This window comes from Bison bison, unplaced genomic scaffold (genome assembly GCF_000754665.1).
Source record: "Bison bison bison isolate TAMUID 2011002044 unplaced genomic scaffold, Bison_UMD1.0 scf7180017864235, whole genome shotgun sequence".
Lineage (NCBI taxonomy): Eukaryota > Metazoa > Chordata > Mammalia > Artiodactyla > Bovidae > Bison > Bison bison.
Window position 1 is genome coordinate 785978 of NW_011494807.1, and position 11669 is coordinate 797646.

Here is an 11669-nt window from a genome sequence, read left to right on the forward strand (position 1 = left end):
CTTTCAGGATTTGAAATAGCTCCACTGGAATTCCACCACCTCCACTAGCTTTGTTCGTAGTGATGCTTTCTAAGGCCCACTTGACTTCACATTCCAGGATGTCTGGCTCTAGGTCAGTGATCACATCGTGATTATCTTGGTCGTGAAGGAAACAGCGAACTAAAATGGACTGGAATGGGTAAATTTAACTCAGATGACCATTATATCTACTACTGTGGGCAGGAATCCCTTAGAGGAAATGGAGGAACCATCATGGTCTACAAAAGAGTTGGAAATGCAGTACTTGAATGCAATCTCAAAACAACAGAATGATCTCTGTTCGTTTCCAAGGCAAACCATTCAATATCACAGTAATCCAAGTCTATGCCCCAACCAGTAATGCTGAAGAAGCTGAAGTTGAATGGTTCTATGAAGACCTACAAGACCTTTTAGAACTAACACCCAACAAAGATGTCCTTTTCATTATAGGGGACTGGAATGCAAAAGTAGGAAGTCAAGAAACACCTGAGGTAACAGGCACATTTGGCCTTGGAATACAGAATGAAGCAGGGCAAAGGCTAATAGAGTTTTTCCAAGAGAACACACTGGTCATAGCAAACACCCTCTTCCAACAACACAAGAGAAGACTCTACACATGGACATCACCAGATGGTCAACACCAAAATCAGATTGATTATATTCTTTGCATCCAAAGATGGAGACGCTGTATACAGTCAGCAAAAACAAGACCGTGAGCTGACTGTGGCTCAGATCATGAACTCCTTATTGCCAAATTCAGACTTAAATTGAAGAAAGTAGGGAAAACCACTAGAACATTCAGGTATGACCTAAATCAAATCCCTTATGATTATACAGTGGAAGTGAGAAATAGATTTAAGGGACTGGATCTGATAGGTAGAGTGCCTGATGAACTATGGACAGAGGTTCGTGACATTGTACAGGAGATAGGGATCAAGACAATCCCCATGGAAAAGAAATGCAAAAAAGATGGCTGTCTGGGGAGGCCTTACAAATAGCTGTGAGAAGAAGAGAAGCAAAAAGCAAAGGAGAAAAGGAAAGATATAAGCATCTGAATGCAGAGTTCCAAAGAATAGCAAGAAGAGATGAGAAAGCCTTCCTCAGTGATCAGTGCAAAGAAATAGAGGAAAACAACAGAATGGGAAAGACTAGAGATCTCTTCAAGAAAATTAGAGATACCAATGGAACATTTCATGCAAAGATGGGCTCGATAAAGGACAGAAATGGTATGGACCTAACAGAAGCAGAAGATATTAAGAAGAGGTGGCAAGAATACACAGAAGAACTGTACAGAAAAAAAAAAAAAAAGAAAAAAAAATATATAGGTACCAAGTATCGCAGCTTTGCTGTTGTATTGCCTGGGGGAATATTTGATCCAGATTAATGAATGACAGGAGCTTCCCTAGTGGTTCAGACTGTAAAGAATCTGCCTGCAATGCAGGAGGTCCATGTTCCATCCCTGTGTCAGGGAAGATCCCCTGAAGAAGGGAATGGCTACCCACCCTAGTATTCTTGCCTAGAGAATTCGAAGGACAGAGGAGCCTAGTGAGCTACAGTCCACAGGGTTGATGAATGCCAAAGCTTAGGTGCTTGGTTCAGAATTATTTTTTGAAACTTTTTATTGGAGTATAGGTGATTTATAGTATTGTGTTAGTTTTAGGAGTACAACAAAGTGAATCAGTTATACATGTACATATATCCACTCTTTTTTAGATTTTTTCCCATATAAGCCAATACAGAGTACTGAGTAGAGTTCCCTGTGCTATACAGTAGTTTCTTATTAGTTATCTGTTTTATATATAGGAGTGTGTATGTCAATTGCAATCTCCCAGTTTATCTTCACCCCCCCAATCCCTTATCCCCTGGTAACCATAAGTTTGTTTTCTACATCTGTGACTCCTGTTTTGTAAATAAGTTCATTTGCACCTTTTTTCCCCCTTCATTTAGAGTGTTCTGAGAAGCTCTGTCGGTAAAGATTTCAGCATGCATAGTTGCTGTAGTGCTCTTCCAATTTAATACACATAAACACCTATTATGTGCTTTAAAAAGTCTTAAACCCTTTTCATGTGTTAGCTCATTTAATTTTCACACTAACCCTATGAATCTAGTTGTTCCATAAACAACGTTGGTGTGAACTGTGTGGATCCACTAACATGCATATTTTTTTCAATAGAAATGTACTATAGTAGCATGTGATCTGTGGTTGGTTGAATCCATAGATTCAGAACTGAGCAAAGAGTGAAGATGGTAAGGTTATATGGGTTTTTGACTACAAGAGGGTAGATACCCCTAACCTCCCAGTCGTTCAAGGATCAACTATTTTTTTTACCTCCCCTGCAAGGAAGAGACAGAGAAGGCAATGGCACCCCACTCCAGTACTTTAAGAAAATCCCTGGATTTTCTGGAGCCTGGTAAGCTGTAGTCCATGGGGTCGCTAGAGTCAGACACGACTGAGCGACTTCACTTTCACTTTTCACTTTCATGCATTGGAGAAGGAAATGGCAACCCACTCCAGTGTTCTTGCCTGGAGAATCCCAGGGACGGGGGAGCCTGGTGGGCTGCCATCTATGGGGTCGCACAGAGTCGGACACAACTAAAGTGACTTAGCAGCAGTAGCAGCAGCAGCAGGGAAGAGAAAAAAGAGAAAGCAGAGAAGTAAGTACTTTGCCTCAGACCACATGGCTAGTGAGCGTAACTGTGGCCACCATACTTCTACCACCAGTCCCCAGTGTCTTGGAATGACGAATGAAACAGTAGTGTTCAGTGGAAAAGTCTCTATTCCTTTCGTAGGTCCTTAAGGATTTTTTTTTTTTTAATGGTTTTTGGGGGTAAACATTCTTTGGGTAGAAGGGGAGAACAGAGGTGCATAATTTTCATCAGAAGTGTTAACTTAGGGTGATTTTTATCTTTGCTTTGCTTTTCCACTGCAGCATTATAACTTTATGAATCTGATTTTTGACAACATTGTTAAGGATATTCATGTAGATTTAATGTGAAATGTGGTTGGAACATTTTATTGCTCTCCTTTATTTTTTGACTGTTAACTTTGTTAAATGTTTGAATCATAAAATTTTTCAGTACTAAGTAACAAATAGTGCTTGCATAATACTATTCATTAGGTTTTTAAATTAATTTTAAGTGTTTTGCTTCCAAACTTTATAATTCATTGTTAACAAAATGTTTCTTCTAATGTGTGTATATGTAATAAAAATGTGGGCAGGTGTTTTTGTTTTTCTTTCTTTCTTTCTTTCTTTTTTTTTTTTTTTTTTTTTTTTTTTTTTTTTTTTTTTTTTTTTTTTTTTTTACCAGCAACTAGAAGTACTCCTGGCAAATAATTGGTGCTCAGTGAGTATGTCATGAATTGACATTCCTTATAAATGGATGACTGATGATATTAAATGCCTTGAGCTTATTCATGTGTATACTTTTGCTTTTCTTCTAATAAATTTTCAAAGATCTTATTGATGAAGAAAACTGGTAATAGCAGGAAGCAGAAGGAAGCTGAGAAATGTGTGCCTTTCCTTAACATGGCCCCAAGCTGATTCTTTTGAGCTACTTGAGGGAGGGGTCTTTCTCATTCATCTCAGCATTCCTAGTACTGACCAAGCATAGTGCTCTTCAAGCAGTGAGAGAATGCATGAATGATTTTGCACAGTGGATGATTGAAACCCGTGTCCTTAAGTATAGCAACTGCAGTGTTTGGGGCACATGTTACCAAAGGCTTAAGGCAGGAATGAGGGACTGCACACTTGGGGACTGACTGCAACTCATGCACTTGGGCTCAGTACTTAGACCTCTCAGGCCATGGACTCTGTCCCCCTGCCCTCTGATACTTGGCGTCCTGACAGTGTCACGGCCAAGAGACCACTCTGCCTCTGTTGTAACCAGATCGGTCACTCAGGTGTAGCGTCATCTTTGGTTCCCATGACCTGGAGTATGTTTCTCAGAGGTTGGTTCAGTCCACTGGCACCTCATGCAACAAGCCTAGGTTTTGTGAGACAAGTCGTCCCTTCAGATATTTCAGGATAGCGCTCTCATTTCCAAAGGCTCCTCTGTACCACCACACTGCTTGGGAGTATTTGTATCGGCTTTTGTGACATAGTTGACTGCCCCATCTCTCTGATAAGGGTTTCCTCAATGGCTCAGTGGGTAAAGAATCCAACTGCAGTGCAGGAGGTACAGAAGACTCAGGTTCAATCCCTGGGTCAGGAAGATCCTCTGGAGGAGGACGTGGCAGCCCGCTCCAGTATTCTTGCCTGGAAAATCCCGTGGACAGAGGACCTGGTGGAATACAGTCCATGGGGTTGCAAAGAGTTGGACATAACTGAGCAACTAAGCACATGTCTCTTCTGATTACTGTTTCCAGAGGTGGTCCTCATTTGTCTATGTTAATAATATGTTGGGCAGCAATACTAAAACAGTATTGATTAATGAATGTGTTAATCTAAAGAAAGTTTCTAGTGACTTGCTCTAATCTAGTGCTCTATATTCAGAAAGAATAGATTCTCAGAGAATGTTCTTGAAGTCTTGATTGACTGACTGATCTGTCCCATGGTTCTAATGTTTTCGTTCACATTATTTAGTCCTTCATGTGCATTTCCTCCATATACATGCTGCGTATGTTAACTCCTCTCTTCCATTCATGTGTTCATCAGTACAGCCTATGCGTTCATATTGACTAATCAATCCCCCACTCCCCACTTCATCATCTCCTGTACCTGTTCAGTTCAGTGTGTTTTGGAAAGTCTAAAGTAAATACATTATTTTTAAAAGTTCTCTAATTTTTTTAACAGAAGCTCCATTACCTACTCCCACCTCCCCACATGATGAAACAGGGAAACAGTGCGGCAGGCAGTGAGAACAGGACACCAGGAAATGCCCGAGAAGGTCAGCACTGCTTTGCCATGATGTTTACAGGAATTTAGACAACACATAATTGCATTTCTAAGAAACACGCAAGTCCATGGTATCATTTGTTATTTGAAATATACATACAAGATACAATTACCAGTTAGATCTCTTTGAATATTAAAGTTATTAAATAATGACCATAGTAACACGATTAACCATCACACACTAATTATCACCATAGAAATTGTCATATTTTTAGTCTATGTTTTATATTGAAATTCCATAGAGGAAAATATGTATAATAGTATCATGAAATTCAGCAATGTTTTCTTTGTAACATTTTTAAAATATTCGGAGGAACATTTATGATGTTTTTCAAATTGCAAAATTTCAATTTTAAGGTGTCAGGATTAACAAATTCATGTTAAAACATCCATGTTTTCTATGAACAAAACTAGCTTAAATTTTGATAATTATATTTATTAACTATAGGAACGGAGAAGGCGATGGCACCCCACTCCAGTACTCTTGCCTGGAAAATCCCATGGATGGAGGAGCCTGGTAGGCTGCAGTTCATGGGGTCTCGAAGAGTCGGACACGACTGAGCGACTTCACTTTCACTTTTCACTTTCATGCATTGGAGAAGGAAATGGCAACCCACTCCAGTGTTCTTGCCTGGAGAATCCCAGGGACGGGGGAGCCTGGTGGGCTGCCGTCTATGGGGTCGCACAGAGTCGGACACGACTGAAGCGACTTAACAACAACAACAACTATAGGAAAGTAGGAAGCTTCACCATGAAAATGAAAACAAGACTATATAAATGATATTATTTATAATCAAATATTGAATTAATGCTCATTTTTTTAAAGAAAGTTGATTTTGGGGGTACATAAGACTCATTAACAATTTAGGGATAGTCCTGCCTTCACCATATGTGACCATAGAAGGACTGTTACCTTTACTAGCTTTGTATTCCTAAAGTGAAAACATGTAAAGTCAGAAATGTTCTTCTGTTGCAGTTTTATGTTTCCTACCATAAAAGGCTGACAATAAAGGTTTCATTGGTGTCTGTTTTTCTATATATGAAAGATTATGGGTGTATTAACCCATATTAAGCATCATTAACCACTGATGCTTCTGGAGCAATAATTTAATTTCATAATTTCTATCTATATAGGACTCTACTTATCATTTAAAAATGAAACTAAATTTTTCCACATCTAGATAAATCTGAGAGATGGTTGTGATCAGTCAGTTATTTAATTTGAAGACTGAATTTATTCTATCTAAAACCAGAAATAAAAGATGGCTGGATAATATCAAATACTGAGTACATATTGACATGTTTACAATTACTGTTTTTCTTTAAACACTTACATGCATTTATCATTTGGGAATACTCTAAAATTAATTCCTCTGAGTGATATTGGTTTTGTACTTGAAAGCCTATTAAATAACCTTGCTACATTCCTATACAGTAAGCTCAAGAACTTAGTAAACTATCTTCATTTATGAGATTGTAGCAATTGTACCGTTTTTCACAGTTAGGATCTATGTCATGCATTAAGTCTTTTTCTTTATGTGCCCTAATTAGAAAACAAGAGACAATGCTATTTGGAATTTAGCTATACTTAACTTCTTAATCAAATTCCACTTTAGAGGTAACTAAATTAGAAAGTATAGAGCATTATATAAATGTAAAAATATACTGAAAGAAAGTAAGGATAAGTAAGTTGTTGACTAAGCTAGGATAAAGAGATTTTAAAAATCTGGCTATGTCTATACTGATAGACAAGACCTATGAAGAAATATTTATAATTTCTGCTTTTATTTTCCCTTCATTCTTCATACATCTTATGAATTCACCATTTTGCTATGTGACAAATCGAAGAACAAATTACATGGTGAAGATATGAGAACAGAAATGGAGATTTTTCAAATTCTAACTCTAATGTTAATTTACTTGTTAATATTCTGCAAGTCATTTATTTAATCGGAGTTCCCAAGACCTTCAGCTGACTAAATGGACCAGAGGATTCAGGATTTAGCTTCTGTGTATTCTATTGACATAAATTTTACAGAAAAAGTGAGGCACTGTAGGCTCAGCATCTTTTAATTGAAATAAAATCTTGATAATCTACATTGAAACAATATCTGTCTCATTTTAATGAAGTATTTGCAGCCTCTAGACATCTGGTGTACTTGTCACACTGTCATAGAACTTCTCAAACTTCATAAAATTTCTATAAAAAATATTAATTTCTAATATTTAACTGTTTCAGCAGAGTTTAGTTGATTAAAAATGGTGAAATCACTGTTGAAGTAATTATGAAGTTGACTAGTAAAATAGTAATATAAAGTGTGTAGTGTCTTTCCATAATAATTGTAGGTACTTCGAATTTTAAAATTGAATTTTTGTTACATTGAGCAAAAGAGAAAATCCAACATTTAATGTTGCTACTGAGTTTAAACACACTGGTAGTTCCTGAAGATGAAAAGAAAAAAATATCAAATGTCAATTGAATAGCTGTTGTCACTCAAAATTGCTTGCACTTATGCTAGCATACTAATGAAAATTACATATGCAAATAGAAGGAAAGTAGGAAAATTTGAGGCACTGATGAATCTCAGCAACAGGAAAGTTTTTCCTAAGGGTCTTATTTAAAATATAATAAAGCAGTCTTTTTACATCTTAATCATTTTTGTCAAACTCAATAAAGAACAGTTTGAACTAATCTAGTAGATTATTTAATTCATCCGTTCATTCCACATTAAATGCACATGCATTTAGTACTGGGCACCATGCTAGAAATAAGAGATGTGATGATTAATAAGACACAGTTCTGCCCTTGATATGTTCAGCGTCTACCAGAAGAGTTAAAAAATAAACAAGATAAGACAAGTGAGTTGGAGGTAAATCAGAGAGACCATACAAAGTAATTAATTGAGTTTATGAAACAAGGATGGATGGTTAAAATAGAAGCTACAATCAAAGTGGCTCAGAAACTAAAATAAGTATTAATAATCATTGGAATTCTGTTGAAGGAGCACACAGGGAATTAGCAAGCCATGGCAAAGTCTTCTAATTTTGTTAGCAAAGTGAAAGGAAGAATAGGAGAAATATCTATGAGAACGTTTACAAGATTGTGCGCATCCAGAAGGAAACAGGGAATGAAACTTATCTTAAATTTATTCATCACAAGATATGGCCTTGAATGTGATAAGGGTGAAAAATGATGGAACACAGTAACAGCAAGGCCAGCAGGTGCAGTGGTGAAACAGGAAGGTCAGGTTCATGGTTCTGTTGCAGTTCTCCCCCAGCTATGCACAGGGATTGATAACCTGCAGGGTCCTGTGCTTATGAGATGGTGTTGCTTGATTTTGTTGTTAAAACACTGTGGAAATTATTCTAGAAAAGTATTGTTTACATCCAACCTTAGCAAGCAAATAAGTAGTTCTAGGAGCAATGCTATAGGTAAAAAATGCCAGAAAGTACTTTTTGGCTGCAGTTGTTAGAAGGTTATCTGTCAAGGTTCTATGCATGGAAGAGGTGAATTTACATTTCCCCTCTACCTCACTGGCTGTTCCTCCTTAGTGTTTTTGGCTGAATCCTTGCTTCCTTAACATCTAAATGTTACATTGCCCAGATGTTTAGTTTGAGGGCTTGTTTATCCATCCGTGCTCACTTGCGGATGCATGGTCTCCTCTCTCTCTCTCTCTCTCCCCACTCTTTCTGTTTCTCTCACACTCTTTTATTTCCCCTCCTATCCTGTCCTCTTCCTCCCCACCACCAACTCCATGATGATTTCATCTAGTCCCATAGATTGAAACACCAAGTATATGTGAGTGACTGCCAAGTTTTTATCTCTTGCTCTAAACTTTTCCCTGAACCCACTCAGTCATCTTCATTGGCTATTTAACAGGTACTTAGATATCAAAAGCAAAACTTAAGAATCAATGCTCAGACCCAGAACTTTCTTGTTTGGTTTCTTCTATGTCATGATTTCTTCTATCATCTAACCAGTTGCCTGGGCCAGAACTCTTGGCATCATTTTTGCTTCCTCCCTTTCATTCACCCCTCATGTCCATTCTTTCAGAAAGTTTAGTCAAGTCTACCTCCAAAGTACATTTTAAATCCTTCTTTGTACCGTCTCCACTATGCCCATCTAAGCTATCTTCATCTTTTCATTAGATTGCCTTCATACAAATTTCTAACCAGATCTTGCTTCTTCCCTTGCCCTCCAATAATTTGTTTTCCTGAGAGCAGCACAAGTATAATTTTTGAAATGTAAAAGGTTGTGTCATCTCACATGAAATACTTGTGTGGCTCCCCATTTCTTTGAGAGTTCCTTCAGTCTCTTGACCTTGGCTATTTACCTTGTGATCCATCCACTGTGATCTATTCTGAGCCCAGAAGTCATCTTCTATTAGAGTCTGGTGCCCCTGCCTGGCACTCTACATCACAAGCTATTCTTTGGGTTCCTTGGGCTGCCCAAGTTCATTCCCTCTTCTGGGCCTCTGCGCTTAGCATGCACATAGCTGGCTGCTTCTCTTCTTTTTAGCATCAGTGTCTATGTTATGTTTTTCAGAGGTGCTTTTGCCGACCACCCAGCCTGGGCTCTGGCTGACTGTGTGCCTGCTTCTTACTCCCTCGCCTGCACAGTCCTGTCTTTCATAGTGCTATCTGTGATTTTCTCCACAGCACTTACTACTCTGTGAGCTCTTGTTATGCATTTGCTTTCTTATTTGTTGACCCCTGCCTGTCAAATGTAACTTCCTTCAGGGCAGCGGACTGGATCCTTGACATCTAGAAAAATCATGGCACAATAAGTATGTAGTAAAAGAAAAAAAAAGAAAATTCTCTCTATAGATCCATTTGTTCTTCTTTTTTGCATCTTCGGATGCTTTAACGATGTTACCAAGAAATAAAGTAGCTACAGAGAGCTGAAGAAATGTCTTACATGCTACTCTGATACTGTCTTCTTAGAACAAAGCATGAAAAATGTGCATTTCTTAGAACTTGTCATTCCATATTTTCACAACTTTTTGTAGTCTTTAAATCTAGTGCTTCTTGCATGATTTCCTTTTTGGCACTTAAAAGGCTGTATGTCAAAATAGAATTTGATTTGCAGAAACTTAATGTTAGCACTTTGAAAAGTATGCAATAGAAAGAAAACAATAAAAAAAATGTATTGCTTGCTCACAAACAACACATTTTATATCTTAGAATGAGATATTAATGTATGAATGATCCTTTGATAGAAAAATGAAAAGTAATAGGAAGTAGTGTTTGACTGCAGATCCATTTTGTTGTTTTCTAGTATTTTCAGAATATATCACCATTTGAAAATGTGCTGTCCCTGCAGTTACTTTAGGACAGGGAAGAAAGAAAAAAGTTCTAATCATCATACTACTTACTAAAGAGAAGAGACGTGCGAAAGTGGAAAGGTATTAGAATAATAAAAGTATCGAGAGTTAACATAAACACATTGTGATGAATAAATCATATCTGCCTTCCTAGATTTTGCTAGGTAGGTTTATGTAATATTTATTTCCTAGTTTGTTCCTACTATTAGGGATTCTACACGTGTAAGTGAAATGATTGCCTGCTATCCTGTGGAAGACAGTTGAGTATAACTACTGAAATATGAATTCTGGGTTTAGAATGCCTAAATCTGAAGCCCAGCCTCACCTCTTAATATCTGTGTGCTCTGGTATGTTACTTAGTTCTTATTTTGTAAAATGAGAATTAACAAATTAATATGTGCCTTTTGCAGTTGTTTTGAGCATTCCATAAGATAAAAATGAAGAACATAATGTTTGGGGCCTGATAAGCCCCTACTAATACTGATAAATGTTACTCTGTTTATTATCTTCTTGACACTTATTCATGCTGTCATATGTTATTAACTGTCATCTTTCTCATAACTCAGATCTCAGAGGTTGTATTGGAATAAGGTTTCATCAGAAGAATAGGAAATGATTGCATTAACATGTTTTGGATTGCTTAGATGTCTGGAGCAATTCTTAGCATTTTCCAGTCAGTATAGGTAAAAAAGCTATTATGGAGGGAAAAAAGCAGATTCCATTATTGTAATAGTTTAATAAATGCTGCATTGAACAAATTTAGTTTATATCCATCAGAACTTTTAAAAGCCTTTAAAATATTACTATAGCTGCATTTCATTTATCTGTAGGTTTCTCTTTCACAAGTATGTACCTAATAATTGTGTAATTAAAGAGTTTAAAATGTTTATATGAACCATGATCTTCCAAGAATGATATAAATCACACTAGATTTTTTAAAATTGGGGATATTTTCTCACAGAGGGTGTACTACTCTGTCAATTCACAGTGAGAATGATTGACTACAAAGAGTATGTTCATATGGTCAGCTTAGGGAGCCTTTCTAATATTTAAAGAACCTCTTCTGTGAACTTGAAACACTTGACTTTTTCAGCATTACATTTACATAAAATGGATGAGAGTTTAAGATGAAACTTAAAGTGGAATATAACTTACCTTGTTTCACTTATCTTTGCAAGAAGCATTTCTTTGTGGCTTCAGTTCAGTTCAGTTCAGTTCTGTCGCTCAGTCGTGTCCGACTGTTTGCGACCCCATGAATCTCAGCACGCCAGGCCTCCCTGTCCATCACCAACTCCTGGAGTTCACCCAGACTCATGTCCATCAAGTCAGTGATGCCATCCAGCTATCTCATCCTCTGTCATCCCCTTCTCCTCCTGCCCCCAATCCCTCCCAGCCTCAGAGTCTTTTCCAATGAGTCAACTCTTCGCATGAG

General features: G+C 37.4%; 1 protein-coding gene across 3 annotated transcripts in view; it reads left to right on the top strand.

Annotated features, from left to right (window-relative positions):
• Window positions 1-4496: 4496 nt before the first annotated feature.
• Window positions 4497-11669, top strand: part of PRR16 (proline rich 16) — a 169831-nt gene continuing 162658 nt past the window's right edge. For all 3 annotated transcript variants that reach the window (XR_825798.1, XR_825799.1, XM_010846281.1), the window contains exon 1: window positions 4497-4905. Coding sequence is in view for 1 of the 3 variants with exons in the window: in XM_010846281.1 (XP_010844583.1) it covers window positions 4894-4905 (12 nt within the window). In the remaining 2 variants the exon portion in view is untranslated. The remainder of the gene's footprint in view (window positions 4906-11669) is intronic.